Source organism: Pungitius pungitius, chromosome 10 (assembly GCF_949316345.1).
Source record: "Pungitius pungitius chromosome 10, fPunPun2.1, whole genome shotgun sequence".
NCBI lineage: Eukaryota > Metazoa > Chordata > Actinopteri > Perciformes > Gasterosteidae > Pungitius > Pungitius pungitius.
The window spans coordinates 9,185,515-9,203,900 of NC_084909.1; the positions used below are offsets into that span (position 1 = coordinate 9,185,515).

Below are 18,386 nucleotides of genomic sequence, written 5' to 3' on the forward strand. Positions count from 1 at the left end.
CCCAGCAAACCCCACTCTTAGTTCCCTGTTCTGAGGTGTCATGCAGATCGGTTACCTGTCGGAGATAATGACTTTTCGGACACAACTAAAAATATCTTATCAGAAATACATGATTAAGCTAAGCCTTCAAAGGCCATCACTCCACGTGGTATTAACGTGCACCTTGTGTAGAGATTGTGCGCATATCTGATTAAGCCGGATTAATCCCTTTGTGTCACCTACTCGTGTAATATTCAGTTTGTTAAAATGTACTTCCCCATCTAACATGGTTCCATCTTTCCCATTTGAATGAAGGTCTGCCTGTTGTCTGATATCCCCGTGGTCCCCGATTGGCCCCTCGTGCATGAACGCGTTTGGTCAGATCGCCGCTGACCTTTCTTATTGATTGATTAGCGACCGACTTTTATCGACGAGTGCCGTATAGACACAAATACAAAGCATTGGTTTTTATTTTGCTTTTTATACTTTTTTTTTTTTACAAAAAGCCGCAATCAGCAGACAGTTTGCTCAGCGGATCCTAAAACTGGAAACAGGTGGATACGGCAGAGCCGACTGTAGCAGCGAATCTAAAGCCCACTACTTAAGACGGATGAAACAAAGTAAAGAACCTGTTAAATTTTAAGCTTTAGAGGGGCTGAAAAGCTGCTTAACTATGTTATCCTGTTATACATAGCCTTATATGTTTTCTAGCTTCACATATAATGAACTGATATTAGAGTCTAATCCGCTCCACTAACGCAGTCTGAAAGATATGAAGCATTATTTAAAATATTCCGTAGTTATATTATATTTTTCTACCACAGATATATGCTACATTTAAAAATAATTACTTGTCAATGCTCTCCAGGTGCGACAGACATGTGATATTTGGTGTGTTTTTTTGCAGTCTGTGAAATACAGTCCTGACCAACAGTATTTTTCATTTGATTAAGGACGGAGTCTCAGTGTGCCTTGATCAAATTAAGTTCTTTGATTAAAGCAAAAACCAAGCGGGAGTTGGGTACTACGGAGCCAACTCGATTCGCTCATTTTCCCACAAAAACTCTAGACAGTTTGAAGAGCATAACAGGGAAACTATCAAGAGGCTTGATGACAGCCTCAGTGTGGTGCTGAGAATTCACTTTGATGGTTTTCTTCCATGTTTCTGATCACAGCGTTGATTTTAAGGAGAGCGCATAGAGTCGCGTTGCTTTTGGGAAAATAATTCCAACCTGCAGGTGAAAAGATTTTCAAGGGATCGCCCACATAAGCATATACTTAGAGACATGTTCAATGTGTTTGTTGAAGTCCACTTCCAATCTTTTTGTCCTCATCAACTGTGACGCCGACCCCCTGGAGATAATGGCTCATGCTTTCCCCAATCGACTGCATGCTCGTCTTGTCTCTTCATGATTTACTAATTTGCCTCCTTCCTTCTTTTCCCCCTCCGGTTTCTTGTCCTCAGAACCCCTCTGATCGCAGCAGGAGTGATCGGAGGCCTCTTCTTGCTGGTGATCATGGCGTTAAGCGTAGCAGTGTCTATGCGCCGGAAGAACATCAAGAAGAAAAGAGCCCTGCGTCGCTTCCTGGAGACCGAGGTGAGCAATGAAAAATCGAGAAAAGAGAAGCTGATGTGCAAGAGTATGGATCAAGGAAATTGGTGGAAGTCGTATGACTTAAAAAGGTGTTTTTGGCTGACTTTTCCACAGCTTGTGATTTAACAGGAACATAAAAAACATAGTGGCCAAATAGAAGATAAAAGGATTAAGGGGATATAAAGTGAAAATGGTACAATGATGAATATATTTTAACAGATTCCACACAGTTCCTCACATGACAAATTTGGCAAAATCAAAACACAGGAAGTGCTTGAGGACGTTTGTCTCAATCTTTATGATTGCAATATTGCGCGTCTGTGTGTGATCTAGCAACGAGAGTGCGTGTGCATGCATAGCACACACACACACAGTGCAGTGTGCACGTGTTGTATGCCATGAGAGAAATACAGTGATAGAGATACGAATGAGACTTCACTGTGTACAGATGGTGACTGCCGAGGTGGTAACAAACTCATAGGCTCAGGTGTTACCTTTCCCATGCGATATTGGAGAGGACACTTCTGTTTGGACGAGGCGTGAGACCATGCCATTAGAAGCGGAAAAGGCACTCTCCCTTTGTGTCGGAGCAAGAAGAGCACATCATCTCATACACTTGTGTGTTCATTTTGACAGTGCGGTGTGGTTTCACCGCTTTCTCCCTCTTCGGAGCGAACAAGTACCCATTAAGTGGCTTTGTCAATAGCTTCTGTAATGACAAAATAGCACCGATACGGCTTATTATCATACTTGCGGTTCTCTCGTCTATGCAGACTTTGGTACTGTCGCTGTTTCTTGATTACTTATGTCTTTTTTAGTTAATGGCGAGTACTTTACACACAGCATGCAGAGGAAGCCCGCTGTCTCTTCTAAATGTGCTGCAATGATAAACGGCAGCTAGCAGAAGTGGTGCATTTTAATACAAAAGGAAGTATATAATAACTAAAAACGCAATATCTCATATGATCTTAATGTGATTGTTGCGTTCTCTACTAAAAAGAGATTTTAAAAAGGTGTCTTTCATGAGAAAAGAGCAAAAACAAAGTATTCGTGAATCCCAGAGCCGATGTGCTGTAGCGTGGCTGCTACACTGCCTCCACGTCTTCAGCACTTCTTATGCTGAACAGCTCCCAGCTGTGTGTGTGTGTGGATCCTTCCTGAGACATCTGTATTGTATTGTATTGTGTGTGTGTGTGTGTGTGTGTTTGTATACGCTTGTGTGGCCCCCGGCTTTCTTGTTTCCACCCTGCAGAAGCTGATTTGTTATTCCATTTAAATGAAGAATGGCTATTGTTTTTAATCAAATGGTAACCATGAGCCAGGGGGACATAAGTTGCCAACCACAGCCAAGCTGATTTACACTCTTGCTCAGTTTCCCCATCTTTGCCCTCCCTCCCTCTCTAATCTTCCACTCTTCTCCTAATTCTTTTTATATTGCTCCCTCTCTTATGCTTTTGCATCCTTTGACTAATTCAGCCACCCGCTTCTCCATCGCTGTCTTGTTGTTTTTGTTTCCGCCACATTTCCTCTCCGTGCCACTTCTTCCTCCCTCCCTCCCATCCTATAATCTTTCTCCCTCACTTGCTGTTAAATCAGTCCGTTCCTCCACTTGAGGAGTAATGAGACAACAAAAGTGTCAGGCTCCACAATTATCCACCTCACCCACCTCTTTTTCTCCCTCTTCATCCACCTTTCTCCATATCCCTCTTCAGTTCGCATATTAAATCTCTCACTTATGATATTGAAATGATAATTGAACTGCATGTGTCTTGTTGCAATAACAATGTAATTGTAACCCCCCTATCACCTGAAGTACTGGACAGTAGGTAGAGTAGGTAAATTGCACGATAAGATGAATTCAATTGAATTTTTTTATGCAACATTATTTTAAGAAATCATTATTGTTTAAAGATGTAAGTAGGTCCATAAAAATGATTCTCTTTAAAGACTTTCAAGGAAATAATATGAGTTTTTGGAAACAGCCTTTTTGCAATTGATTTTAGTTTTTGAATCGCATGTACCTACACATGAACATTATTGAACGTGTTTTGTGTTTCTATGAAATATAATTGCTGTGCAAGTGATAATGTTTTTAATCTCTGTGTGTTTTGCTGGATGTGTTTTAGCTGGTGGAACCTTTGACGCCGAGTGGAACTGCGCCCAATCAAGCCCAGCTTCGGATTCTGAAAGAGACAGAACTCAAAAGGGTCAAGATTCTCGGGTCCGGGGCCTTCGGGACTGTTTACAAGGTAAATGCACGAAAGAATGATAGCTAGAGTTTGCATGCGTTTCAGGTTGTACGTGAACAAATGCTCAGTTTAAAAAGAAAAAAGGAAAAGAGTGACAGGAGAGATGAATTGCACTGCCATTAATGGCAGGAAATGAGACAGTAGGCTGAAGGAGTGTGATGAAAAGAATAAGTAATAGCAGACCCTGAGACCCCCCGGAGGTATCTGAGGACACCACCAGTCTGATGATGACTTGAGGAGAGGTAGAGAAGGACACAGCTGAAATGAGGACAGACTCTTAAACGGAAACCATCATTGGTCTTTTTTGTAGATCCATAAATAGCAAATTTGTGCATCCGAGTTGTGGTAGCAGAAAAAAAATAATTTCAAATCAATATCTCACACATTTCCTTGGGGAATCTCTATGCATATTACAGTATATTGTCCATTGTGAAGAGAGCCCCAGGACCAAACGCGGTTTCCCTCGCGTGGCCTTCAGAGAGCTACTCGGATGCCCTCCTCTGGATCCTCTTGAGGAACATTGTGCTCATTTTCAGATATTTCCTGCCATCAGCAGCTTATTGTCCTTAATATCACAATGAGCTCCAGCGCAGTCTGGTTTACGATGGACAGTGATTTGTTTTAATTAATACAATCTATATCCCTGATTGGAATAGAAGGGGCAAACATGTTTATGGAGATTTAGAAATAATCCATGAAAGCACAGTGGCCTCCAATTAACAGCGTCAACAACAGGTCACCGTGCGCTAGTTTCAAGGCATTCAGGACAATTTGTGTGGTGTTTGGAAATGATTATCAGGTGTATTGTAGAAAACCTAATATATTTAAATCCCATTAAGAGAAAGAATGGCAATTAATCCGGGTGAATATTTATAATCAGTGCAAAAGTACAAAGACTTTTCCAATCGCAATCTCCACCCTTTCGGACTCGCCGACTTTAAGGCTCGCTCCCGCAAAGTCTGTGAGGGTTTCGGTGTAGCTTCTCTCAAACGGTTGAGTCTTTGGGGGCTCTGTGGGAGAAAGCACTTGAGCCCTCCATGAACCCTTTCCATAAGTCAGTGTTAGATGCTGACTTTGCCCAAGGGAATTAGCCACAAATCGAGCGGTAAAAGCATGGAGATATACATAAACCTAAACAAGGAGGAGGGCACTAGTCACTTTACACAGAAACATTAAGGAATAAAGATGCAACACCCTTTTTAAGCTGTTTTGACCCAAACTAATACGATTTTTATAAATTACCGCTCATCTTGTGGGGAAAGAGCCAGAAAGACGTCAAAAATGTAAAAACGTCAATCTTTGCTGTCCCATTTACATCTTCACCATTTCAAGCCCTTACAGGCTCTCACACTCAAACATTCGTCCGCTGACGTGAGGACAGGTGTTTTAACTCCGTGTTCAGAGGTGTTGGACCTTCTGTCACTGGGGATGTGTTGTCAAATCAGGTCAGAACAAAGGTGGAACACCAAAAAAAAAAGTTGGGAGGCCCTTTATTTCTCTTCTCTGTTAAGCTTTGCCACTTTGGCAGCTGCTTATTCACTTTAGTCCCGCCTGAAATTGGATACTTCAAAATGATTAAACAGTTTTGCCTGTCTTTTTGAAGGGTAAAATCCCACATAATCATGCAGCATGCAGAACATTTGATACCATCGATAGGATATGGAAGATGGTTATTAAGACAGCTGACACGTTCAATTTGAAAAATCCATACTTTATTTAATGAGATTCACGGTCAACTCGTTAACATGTTTTGCCTAATAATATGTTAGCGAGTTTGCGCTTGGTGACTTGGCCTCCAGTGCGACGACTCATTGTCTGGTTGTGTTTTTTAGGGTATTTGGATCCCTGAGGGTGAATCCGTGAAGATTCCTGTCGCTGTTAAAATCCTAAACGAGGCCACTGGACCAAAGGCTAACGTTGAGTTCATGGACGTGAGTATGTTCAACTCCACAATTAAGCCATTAACCATGCAAGTTTCTTCTAGTTTTCCACCAGTTTAATTTAGTGTTTCATGAAATGCATTGACATTAACATATTTGGTCGGGTCAGTACAACAGTTCCAACATTTACATAACGGGGCACTGCTGCATTGGTGACTCTAACACTGGTACCGCGTTACCCATCTTGTATGGACAGATTGAACACACTACTCAGTAATGTATTAAGCCCACTTTTGATTGAATGAAGCCAATTGAACAACAGTCAGACTCCATTGACACCAGAAGAGAACCTTTCAGGGCATTTTTACACACCCTAACTACCCCACTCACACACACACACACACACACATACACACACCATGCCACAGGCACCGGGCCCAGTGCAAAAGGCCCTATTTATAAAATATTCACATCACGGCTCATTTCAAAAGGAAAATTGAAAGAAAAAAGAAAATGATCATCCTATGATGATGCAATGTTGATGAAATAGCCTCCATCCACACACATGCACACGCAGGCACTCATGTTTCACACTGCGTTTGACAGTACAAGCTTCTATTTTTATCAGGACATCTTTGATTAATATTCTTTTTGTGTTTAATTTAATGCTCTCCATATTTTGAGGGCTTGTCTGACAAATCAGAGAACCGGTTATCAGTAACGACACAATGTGGGGCTTTACTTTATAATGAGGGATAGAGATATTTAATCTCTAGTTATGCATTTACTAACTAAACGTGCATGGAATTACTGTAAATTGTGTGTGCTTGTCTGCATACACGTGTGCCCACCATTACACATAGCCGCCCCCCCCCCGCACCCGTCCTCTATGCAACTCAGTCAGATGACGTGACTGTGTATGCAAAATGAATTCATTATTATCAGCCATTATCAAAGGCACACACTTTTTAAAATTTTGCCTAGTGAACTTTTATCTACAGGCCACAATCAATTGCAACATCTTTCACTCCGTGTTTGTTAGTTTGGGATATTTTTGTCAACATGTAGAGCTTCCTTCTCCCCACCTCTGGAGCACCTAGACGCAGGGTGGTTACTAGACAATAATCAAATGCTCCAAAATGTTGGGCCCAGCTTATAAAACACCAGACCCCATCTGTCAGTGTCTTAACAAGTGCCGGGTTGTCAGATTTTCAGACATGTACGTGTTTACAGGTGCACAGGTGAATGTGTGCAAACACAATAGTTGCTGAAGGCAGACATGCCGTGTAATAAAAGACAAAATCTTGCTCAAGGCTTGCTTCGAGAGAAGCAGAAACCTTGTGTATATTATTCAGCAGGGCCGTTCTTCATCACACAGGCTCCGACCTCTACTGGGCTCCATGGGTAACGCTGCTCTCGACACTTTTGATCGCCAAGACGGCCAATGAAAGCTTGCACGAGAGTCTTTCTGGCCAATTAGGGGCGCGCCTACCCGAATACGTTGCCCTCGGCGCGGCCGCGGTGAATGCGTTGAGCCGGGATCAGAGAGCGCAATGACCTCGATGAGGGTCCTGCTCGGAGCAGACGGACAGTGCAGGAGTTAAAGCTTCGCGGGGACAGAGTAACACTTCACCCCAGGTTCATGCCGATGGTGTTAATAAGTTGCGCCGTGATTGTATTTTCCGGTTTGATGATTGGAGGAGATGAGATTACCCAGAGAATCCAGTGGAGGGCTACGAGGGATCTGGTAACAGTATCTGTGACTGTGGCTTCCCTCGTATACGACAACTACATGTTTTCATTTCATTCACATTTTGTTCAGAAAAATCATATTTGTGAATCACTCTTTATAGAAAAGGACTGTAGGATAAAAAAAGGTAAACGGCGATGATCTTTCTTGAGATTTTTATGTTGTTTGTTTTGTTCCACTTACATATAAGTTGAAATACATTACTTACTAGTATTTTAATATGTCCTCATAGTATTTAATGTGTTCAATTCACATTTATATAAATTTAACATTATGTTTCTAAAGTAGATATCACATTATTACTCCAAATAAATGAATCTCACAATTTAGGTTTTTCAAAGCAAATCGACTGACTCATGTTTTGTAATAAAGCTATTTTCCAATATATAGGTAAAGTATAAAGTATTTTTAATTTATAGACAATCACAGTAAAACTTCAACTTTAACTATGTAATTTGTTTTGTTAAATGTTGTGGTTGTAGCTCTCTCTCTATGTACTATCATGTATTATTTATAGTTACATGGATTTCATAGTCTATATATTGTGTAGGCTTGAATTTTGTATCAGATGAATGAGGCTGCATATGTTCGTATGATACCACCATCATATTCTTGAACTATTAATATGTTTTCTTACTCTGAAAATGCCTCACATAAAAGACGTTGACACTGCAGGGGAGTTCAAAGCTCTATCAATAATGTACTGGAGCAGCTTCTTCAAATGGACCTTTTTACTGTCCGGAAGCATCATTTCTAATATCAGCGGTTCAGAACTGATCAGGACACATAATCTACAGAAATCTCACCTTTGTGTAGTTGCTTCATTTTTAGTCACTACAAAAGCATGAAGACCGTCTTGTGAAGCAGTGAGTCACTTTGATGCTGAGGTCATGAATAAAAATAGGCTGTTTCTTCGGGAACCTTGCCGCTCGCCTCCAGAAACATTAAAGAGAATAAGGGATCATACGGCCTGACAGTTCAGTCTGTACTTGTAAACGTGATAAACTTGCTGTCATTGGGCTTCACAAACAAGGACTAGCCAGGTGGTGCTCGGCTCTGGAACAGATTTCCAGCTTGAGAAGTATCTAAGATCAAAATTAAAAGACTACTGTCGGGTTTTTTTTGTAAAGTGACAGCTCTGCATCCCTTTTCCCCACATGCCTGAGTGTAAATCTGTCTCGTTCAGGAGGCCCTGATCATGGCCAGCGTGGAACACCCTCACCTTGTCCGCCTGCTGGGTGTCTGCCTGAGTCCCACCATCCAGCTGGTCACACAACTGATGCCCCACGGGTGCCTGCTCGACTACGTCCTTGAGCACAAGGACAACATCGGATCCCAGCTGTTGCTTAATTGGTGTGTCCAGATTGCTAAGGTAAGATTTAAAACTGTTTTGTATCGTTGCCTTGGTCGCTGCGTGGTTGGTTGGTTCGGCAATTGGCTGAATGCTTGGTCCGCTATATAGAAACCTGCAGGATTGGCTGATAGCTAAACTTGTTTTACCCATTTGTATTCACTAATTGCTGCTTTTTTTTGTATCCTTAACTGGATCAAATATGTCAATGGGTCGTACGTGATGCTTTGGATTGTTAAAGGGACGTTGAACTTTACTGCAGACTGAATCTTCTACACATTCACTAACATCCCACACCACATTTGGAAATCATCCAGTAGGACGCATGTGTGTTTGCTATGGTAACATTTACACACACAACTGCTGAACTATCCATGAGCCCTTTTGTGTGTCTAAGAGTCACTCCATGGCTTCTGGGGTGAAAGGTAGATGTCTGCTGATATTTGGCAAAGTGTCCATGAGCGTGTGTGTGTGTGTGTGTGTGTGTGTGTGTGTGGACGATCACGCAGTAGACAGCGGTGCCCCTTGCAGCCTCTCTGTAGAACTGAGGCAAATAGTTGATTCATCATCTGCGAACATGATGCATTTGACAAATCACTTGTAAAATTCATACGCACAGGAGTCCAAGTTGTTCGGTTAAAAAGCCAAAAGAAACAATGAAAATGACTGAGTATATCTTTTTTTTTACAAATGTGTGTGTTGCCTTGTTTGTCTTATTCCGAGGGAGGTTCTACTGGGGTGAGCTTCTGTGGGAAAATATTGAAGCATCAATTAAACTTAGGTTCACAGTAATGATCACACCACATAGTGTTTTTTTTTTTAATATACCAAAGGCGATCACATCATGCATTAATTATTGCTGTGCTGAGAAAATTCCCACGCTGTGTAACACAAACATTTTCATTGTATGGAATTAATCACACAAATTGCTTTGTGGAAAAAAAGGGATGTAGTTCATCTATTTACACATGAATAAATATATGCCCGCTGTGAACAGTTGTCAACACGGTGGGATGTATAATTCATGAAGGGTAGATATAGGGTTGTATTATTCACCATTGTTGTTCTGTGTCTCAAGTGGGTATTGTTTAATGTGTTCAATAATTGGCTTAAGCTCCTGGGGCCTCGAAATAGTCATCAGGGGCAAGGTTTAATAAAGTGCCCACATACGGGTTCATATTCACACCAACAAATGTCTAACACAGTGCGTTTATTTAACAAAGCGATGAATTAGGATTAGGAAAACATGTCGTTTTCTTAATTCAATTCATCTCAATGCTTTATGATTTCATTATCATGGATGTATATATCCTCCCTTGCAGGGTCGCTTGCAAGTGACAGGGCTCCTCTTTCTGAGGCGACATCCCTGTGGTCCTCCCACTCTGTCATGGCCGCCATCACAGCCATAGATTATTAATGCGGTGATCTGCCACGAGAGTCGTACTAATGAGCAGATTCATTAGAGCGACTACACATTCAGGGCTCTGATGCCTCACAGTGTTATTCTTTTTCTGTTCCTTATGATTTTTATTAGATTTTTTTGCATCGCTTCTTAGTTCAGCCGCTCTGTGGTCTTCTTGTTCATATATACACAGCGTAGTGTTGCTACATTTTCATATGTTTGACTTTACAACCACAACTTAATAAGTGATCTATGGTTACATATGGCAGTGTAGTAAGAAATACAATCATCAAATCAGATTTACACAACTCCTCAAGCAGCCTGTCACACTACTGAAATGCTTAAGTCTCTGTCCATACCACTCTAACAATGACACTAACAGAAATTAACATGTACCTCTCTGACAACAATGGTGTTATCATGTATTTGATTAATTGATTTACATTTCTAGGATATTTGTTTGTTTGTCTCGTTGGAACTAAAATCAGATTATTGGTTTTAAAATGAATGAGTATTGAAATTCAAACAGTTTCTTAAAACCAAAACGGAGAAAAAGGTTTCAGAGTCCATTTAATGTGCAACACACGATGACTTATAATAATCTAGTTATTGCTGTTATACACTTCATGCCATGAAAAGGGGATTTTGGCTGTAAGGCACTCTGTAATAATACATTCTTTTGAACTAGTTTGAAGAAGAGACGCCAATAGATGCAGTACAAGGGAAGTCATATAATTATCAGCAAGTTGTAGACAACAGCGGTGGTTGCCATCGCAGTTCATATTCTTGGTAAATATTTAATGTAAGCGCAACATATTCAGCCTTTGAAGGAGAACGTTGTGTCCCACTACCTGTGAAACTTGTAAAAGGATGATCCATCACAACCATAAATCCAACGCCACTTTCTAAACAACCTCAGTTGTCACATGGCAGGGATTCCTTCATTCAATCACTTTCTACAGAGAAGAGCAAAACTTTCCTACTCCTCTCCCCAACATCCTCCTAGACAGGTGCAGTGTGTGTGTGTGCGTGGGTGCGCGCATGTGTGTGTGTGTGTGTGTGTGTGTGTGTTACAGAGGGTTATTTCTCTGTGTAAAGCAGACTAGTCAAACATGCCTCTCTCCAACTCATCATATTCATCCCCAGGGTTCCAATGTAAAACACTGCTGCTTTTCTAATCCGTCTCCTCCCCTTCTACTGTCTCTCTGTTTGTATTTTGTGTATTATTTTTGTTTTTCTCTTTCCGTGAACATTTCCATTCCAATATTTTGTAGGTACTATTATTATAGTATATTAAATTGCACTATATTACAGCTATTATTATCACTATATTTAATGTTGAATATGGACAACAATTATACGGGGGGCAACTAAGGTCTGCCCTTAAATGTATGTAATTACTTTAATACATTAAAATTACTGCAATGTTGGAATTTATTTCTCAATCAATGAATGGTGATGCAACATTGCTGTGTTGCTGTTGAAAATATTAAAATGATAGGAATCAAATATGCAAAACATTCGCGTTTTTCCGTCAATTTCTTTTCAGCAACATTTTTTTTTTCACATTGCTGACATCGGTGTAACCGCCAACCAACTTGTACTTGTTTACAAAGTCTCTTTCCCCTCTATTCTTCCACACTTGTCTTCTTTGTAGCAAAGGTTTAAATGACATTCCGATGTTTGATTACAACCAGCACTGGCAGATGGCCTGTCTGCTTCGAGACCGCGTGGGAAACAGATCACAGACGCCACCCTTATTGATGTCAACAAGTGTCCAAGTTCAGTGAAATTCTAGAATTTGCGTATTGTACTTCATGTTTATGTAAGTGGTATTTTTTTTTTTATTTTCAATGACAATAATTAGTAATTAATACAAGGAAACACAATCTTGACATATTGGTAATGTTTTTTCCTCTTATCACAAGGACACGTTCGCTTATTGGAAATTGCACAAGCATAGCCAGCCAATCAGGGCGTTCTACTTGAATAAGTGCAAAGCCCAAAGTTATCACACGCGACCTCAACATACTGCACCGTCTTCAGCGGCGGAGAGGAGGGTGTGGACGGCTCCCCTGCCGCTCGTAAAACTAGGTTTTTACGATATCATGGTCTCGTTCTTACTCGCTGGACATTATGGGTTCCACTGGGCGGAGCCAGACTGTCCTGTGACATGACATCAACACGACCGCACTGATCCTGACCTTCTGTAGGTCATCCACCGCCGAGCAGCTGTACAAACCCATTTCAGCAGGCGAGGAGGCCCTGATTGGCCGGATAGTTCTTGCAAATTTCAAGTGGGGAAAACGCAGTTACCTGATTGGAAAAAAGCATTACCCGTAATGTCCAGTGAGGGGCGGAGCCTGTTGCTCCTTTGGGACAATACAAGTACCTTGAGGTGGTTAAGCTACCTGATCGGGATTGACTCGAAATTCCCCAGAAAGTGAGTTAATAGCAGGCAGAGGGACATCTGGGACACCTTGTCCAGGCCACGATAAGCAGTGCAAAATGAGCTCATAGAAAAGTTGAGGTTTTTTATCACAGAAAGTGTGAAGAGAAGAGATGGACACCCAAAGACTGTTTGGTCTGTACTGTCTCACGGTTGTCATGCTGTCAATCAAAAGCACTAGCAAACAAGCCAAGAGGAAAAAGTCTCTCTCTCTCTCTCTCTCTCTCTCACTCTCCGTTTTGTACTCTGCAACCTTCTCTCACTCGCGCACACACACATATAACAGTGACGCCGTGTTAACCGTGTGTGGCTGAGCCTAGATGGATGAGGCGAGATACGGCAGTGGGGGAAATGGATGACTGCGGGCAGCCCACACAATGGATGACACATTCAGCTCAGGGAGACAGGTGTACAGCAGTAAGTGACTGACGGATGCGCGCACACACAGGTATATGTGACTGCAGCTGGATATCCAAATCTGGCGAGCGCAGACATTAACAAAGTCAACCTCTCGTAATTGAATGGGATTATTCACACACGCTTTATTTTGCGATAATCAAAAAGAGACAGAAACGCCATCACACCAACACAGATGTGATGTTCCAAGTACGAAGTCATTTATTTCCTCACTTTTTTATTACTGTTTACGTCAATTTCTTCTCACTGTTTTCTGACAGTTTCAAAAACTTCTCAAATACACACACAGAGCAAACACCGTGTTGAAGACATGAGTCATCATCCACTGCTTTATGTCGAGCTTCCTTCCCTCGTTACTCATTACGTAAAACATTTACCCTCTGATTTCATATTTATTTCCCAAACGAAATAGATATGCGACAGCTCTGCAAACAGAGATATGTTACTCTGTATTCATGTGTGCGTGTTAAGCCCAAATGGGTTTTTGCTATCATTGGTGGCATAGAGGGTGTAAAAGTGGGCTCCCTTCCAGCCAGTCATTTGAAATTATATTTTAAAAAGTGGATTCCATCCAAGAAACTTGTGGAAGCGTTGAAGAACACTTGTTTGTACACCATAAAAACCACAAACTATTTTAGACTGGCGCAATTGTTATTGATTATTCTTTGTATTGCGGATTGACAAGCCCAACCTTTGTGCCATTGTTGATAATTGTAGAAGAAAAGGTTTGAATCCCTCTGTTTGGATGGAGGTGTGGGTGGTAAGAGTTTATTCAAATGTGTAGGCTGTCAATTAATATATTTTAAAAAATGCACCACTGTATGTAGTTTACAGACACAGTTTTAATAGCGTGCTTTTGGGCTGCTGCTGGTAATCCAAGTATATGACGGGTCCTCTCTTCGCCATGCAGGCGGAAGGCCAATGCTGCGACAGCTTGGACCCACTTCACTTTCAATTAGTCGCCTGCCACCATAGATGCCTGCTCACCAGCCTATCTGGAACTGACTCAAACCCCGTGTGAGTGTGTGACAATGGGAAAGTGAATGTGTCTAGATATTAATTAGAAGTGCGTGTGTGCGTGTGTGCGTGTGTGCGTGTGTGTGTGTGTGTGTGTGTGTGTGTGTGTGTGTGTGTGTGTGTGTGTGTGTGTGTGTGTGTGTGTGTGTGTGTGTGTGTGTGTGTGTGTGTGTCTGCGTGTGTGTGTGTGTGTGTGTGTGTGTGTGTGTGTGTGTGTGTGTGTGTGTGTGTGTGTTGTTTGTAAGCGAAGGCAAGTTTGTTGGGCGAACACATTTGAACAACAAGACGATGCAAAGTGCTTCACATAAAATCATACACTTGTACAATGTGAGCTGGTAACTGGGGGGGGGGGGGGGAGAGAGAAAGCAATTAAAGTCAAGTACAACCAACATGCTATTAAACCCTTTAATGATCTCAACCTCTCCACATTCCGGTTTGCTGCAGTTAGCAATCAAATTGTTGGCCCTGTGATGTAGCTGGTCCAGCGCAGGTCAAGATACACGGTCATGAATAAGGACATGCACCATCTGTTACTTTCAATGGTGAGGGCATTGTAATGCATAACCAACATAACCATAACGAACCCGCTGACCTATGCTAACACACACGTGCTTATCTCAATGGGACTTTGCTGGCCTTGAAATGTGTCTTTAAGGCAATCGTTTGCCTCTGATTAGCGTCTTTCTAAGTCTCCTTAGATGCCCCGTGGAATCATCACCGCTCAAGGTTGTTTTGGAGTGTCATCAGTTTCCCCATGGACCACGAAGCAAATGGAACAAAACCACAGAAAGGCTTTCTCACTCAATTTCCGTGATCAGGGCACAGAGTTGGGCATTGTTGTGCAAGCTGTTATCATGGCAGCGGCAGGATCCTCCCGTTACAATATGGCCTTTGTTAAAACTCGTAGACGGGACGCAGACACGTCTCGTACTCCCTTCTGCATTCTGGGCTGGCTGTGGAGACCTCACACGCTGCCACCCACACACACACACACACACTGCATCGCATCCCAGGGCTGAGAAGAGGAAGCCATACAATGTTGATAGCAGCTTCCAGTTGGCAGACTCCCCAAGGCCCACCACGTATTCACCTGCACCTGCACCACACATTCTCTCACACACACACACACACACCGACAATGAAAAGGATCTCTTTGCACGTAGACAACAGTCCACACTCTGACAGTTTCCAATAGGAGCCCCAAATTACAGCCATACATTTGCACATATAGTACAGCTCTTGGATATGAGAGATACTGTTAGGAGAAAATGTACACTCACCGGCCACTTTATTAGGTACCCCATGCTAGTAACGGGTTGGACCCCCTTTTGCCTTCAGAACTGCCTCAATTCTTCGTGGCATAGATTCAACAAGGTGCTGGAAGCATTCCTCAGGGAGTTTGGTCCATATTGACATGATGGCATCACACAGTTGCCGCAGATTTGTCGGCTGCACATCCATGATGCGAATCTCCCGTTCCACCACATCCCAAAGATGCTCTATTGGATTGAGATCTGGTGATTGTGGAGGCCATTTGAGTACAGCGAACTCATTGTCATGTTCAAGAAACCAGTCTGAGATGATTCCAGCTTTATGACATGGCGCATTATCCTGCTGAAAGTAGCCATCAGAAGTTGGGTACATTGTGGTCATAAAGGGATGGACATGGTCAGCAACAATACTCAGGTAGGCTGTGGCGTTGCAACGATGCTCAATTGGTACCAAGGGCCCAAAGAGTGCCAAGAAAATATTCCCCACACCATGACACCACCACCACCAGCCTGAACCGTTGATACAAGGCAGGATGGATCCATGCTTTCATGTTGTAGACGCCAAATTCTGACCCTACCATCCGAATGTCGCAGCAGAAATCGAGACTCATCAGACCAGGCAACGTTTTTCCAATCTTCTATTGTCCAATTTCGATGAGCTTGTGCAAATTGTAGCCTCAGTTTCCTGTTCTTAGCTGAAAGGAGTGGCACCCGGTGTGGTCTTCTGCTGCTGTAGCCCATCTGCCTCAAAGTTCGACGTACTGTGCGTTCAGAGATGCTCTTATGCCCACCTTGGTTGTAACGGGTGGTTATTTGAGTCACTGTTGCCCTTCTATCAGCTCGAACCAGTCTGGCCATTCTCCTCTGACCTCTGGCATCAACAAGGCATTTCCGCCCACAGAACTGCCGCTCACTGGATGTTTTTTCTTTTTCTGGCCATTCTCTGTAAACCCTAGAGATGGTTGTGCGTGAAAATCCCAGTAGATTAGCAGTTTCTGAAATACTCAGACCAGCCCTTCTGGCACCAACAATCATGCCACGTTCAAAGTCACTCAAATCACCTTTCTTCCCCATACTGATGCTCGGTTTGAACTGCAGGAGATTGTCTTGACAATGTCTACATGCCTAAATGCACTGAGTTGCCGCCATGTGATTGGCTGCTTAGAAATTAAGTGTTAACGAGCAGTTGGACAGGTGTACCTAATAAAGTGGCCGGTGAGTGTATAATGAGTAAACACAGTCTGGGAGGAGAGAGAGAGAGAGAGAGAGAAATAGGTGGGCTAAAGGAAATATACTCAAGGATACTCGAGGAGTGGACAAAGCAGTTCTATTAATATTTATTCTATCTTCCTCTCACTATGCAGGCAGAGGCGTTTCTTTATTCAAGGTCCGGTCTGTAAAGCAACGCTAAGAGCAGAAGCATTGAATAAGCCAGACGTGAGAGAGGAAAAAAAAGTGTGACCCTACCCACCTATCAGAATTTCTATGTTTTGCTTAATTCCCCGTATTATGAAAAAAGCATCAGAGTGGGGAAATAAAAGCTTCTACTTAGGTAAGAACATTGTGCAAGCGTCCTCATGGCCGTCGCACCATGCTCTGCTAATACAGCTTAAAGCCGATATGGCTGTAATGTGACATTGTGGAAGCATTGGCCCCCCACCCCCCCCAACCCCCGGGTAAATACAGTTTGGTCTCTCAGCAATGTTGTTACAGCGTGATGGTCCAGTATGTCAGACGATGTCTCAATGTACAGGAGACAGATGGAGGCCAAAATCTGCTCTGCCCCCTCTCCCCCACCAGACTACCAGATTTACACCAACAACAACCACACTATTTGTGTACATTTGTAACTTTAAATGACGCGAAGAAGCATCTTTCAGTATACAAATATCACTCCCTGGAACTCCTGCTTTATTGCCGAGCTGCCAGCCTCGCAACAGATCAATCATAGATCCCAGCTAATGTCTTCCATTATAGCACCCTGTGATTGCCCTGTTACTATCACACTAATTAGGATTATCATCATTATTATCATTTCTCTATTACAGTTCATTACTTCAAGACCCGAAAGAGGATAGTGTAAAAGTCTGAGTGGCAGCTATTCCGTCTCCTAATATGTTGAGAAGATGCAAGCCGCGATGCATTTCTTCTAACAGGCCGGTCTATGTAGGTCTGACAAAAATGTGTAACATAAAGAAAGGAAAACAATAAAGTATCTACTTTAAATCCTTGCTTTCAAACAACAAACAAAGGTATGTGAATTAAGAAAACACATTATGGCCTCTGGTCTGTGGCCGTTTATTAAAGAAACGACTCCAGAAATATTAAAAATAGGCTCACTTTTTTGTTCAAGAGTTTAACAAAAAGGCCTCAAGAAACATATTTTTTACACCAAGGAAGATTGCCTTCTTTCTAAAAGGACCCATTCATCTTTTTATATGAAAATACAGGCAGATTGTTGTAAGATCTGTTCCACCAAACATGTTGATGCCCCAGCTAAATAACAATCTGCTCCCAGATCCATAATTCATGCTTTTCCATTCAGTTTGGTGCTGATCACGATGTGGTACACTGCATATTTACATACATGCTTTAGTATGTTGTTCCAAAGAAGCATTAAGTATGTAAATTGACTGTAACATATGATCAACTGAAATTCCAAAAACTGAAGTTTTAACTGAACACGTTTGTGAATTGAGTTTACACAGGAAACAAACAACAATCTCATGGGGTGAAAGTCACGCACTTGCTCAAATCATCCATTCATCCTGACCTACGCAACCACCACAAAGTTTAATTATAAACATATTTAAATGTAGTGTGGGCTCTTCCTATGGGCACCACTGAAAATCAAACCGAGCATTTTTTTTACTCTAACGGTCACAAACAAACTCTAGACACTTCTCAATCGGACCGAGCTGCCTGCACTCAGACACAATCGGGCAGATGGCTCACCACAGAGAAACTGCCCCTTGTCTGAATTTGAATAAACCTGTACTTTAAATAGCTTCCGTCTCCCACAGTCT

The 18,386-nt window shown here is 42.2% G+C and overlaps 1 protein-coding gene across 1 annotated transcript in view; it reads left to right on the plus strand.

Moving 5' to 3' along the window:
• LOC119228354 (receptor tyrosine-protein kinase erbB-4-like) overlaps window positions 1-18,386 on the plus strand; it is an 82,649-nt gene that overhangs the window by 38,286 nt on the left and 25,977 nt on the right. The window contains exons 14-17 of the mRNA XM_062564895.1: window positions 1,445-1,577; window positions 3,701-3,823; window positions 5,656-5,754; window positions 8,640-8,825. Of these exons, the coding sequence (XP_062420879.1) occupies window positions 1,445-1,577; window positions 3,701-3,823; window positions 5,656-5,754; window positions 8,640-8,825 (541 nt within the window). The remainder of the gene's footprint in view (window positions 1-1,444; window positions 1,578-3,700; window positions 3,824-5,655; window positions 5,755-8,639; window positions 8,826-18,386) is intronic.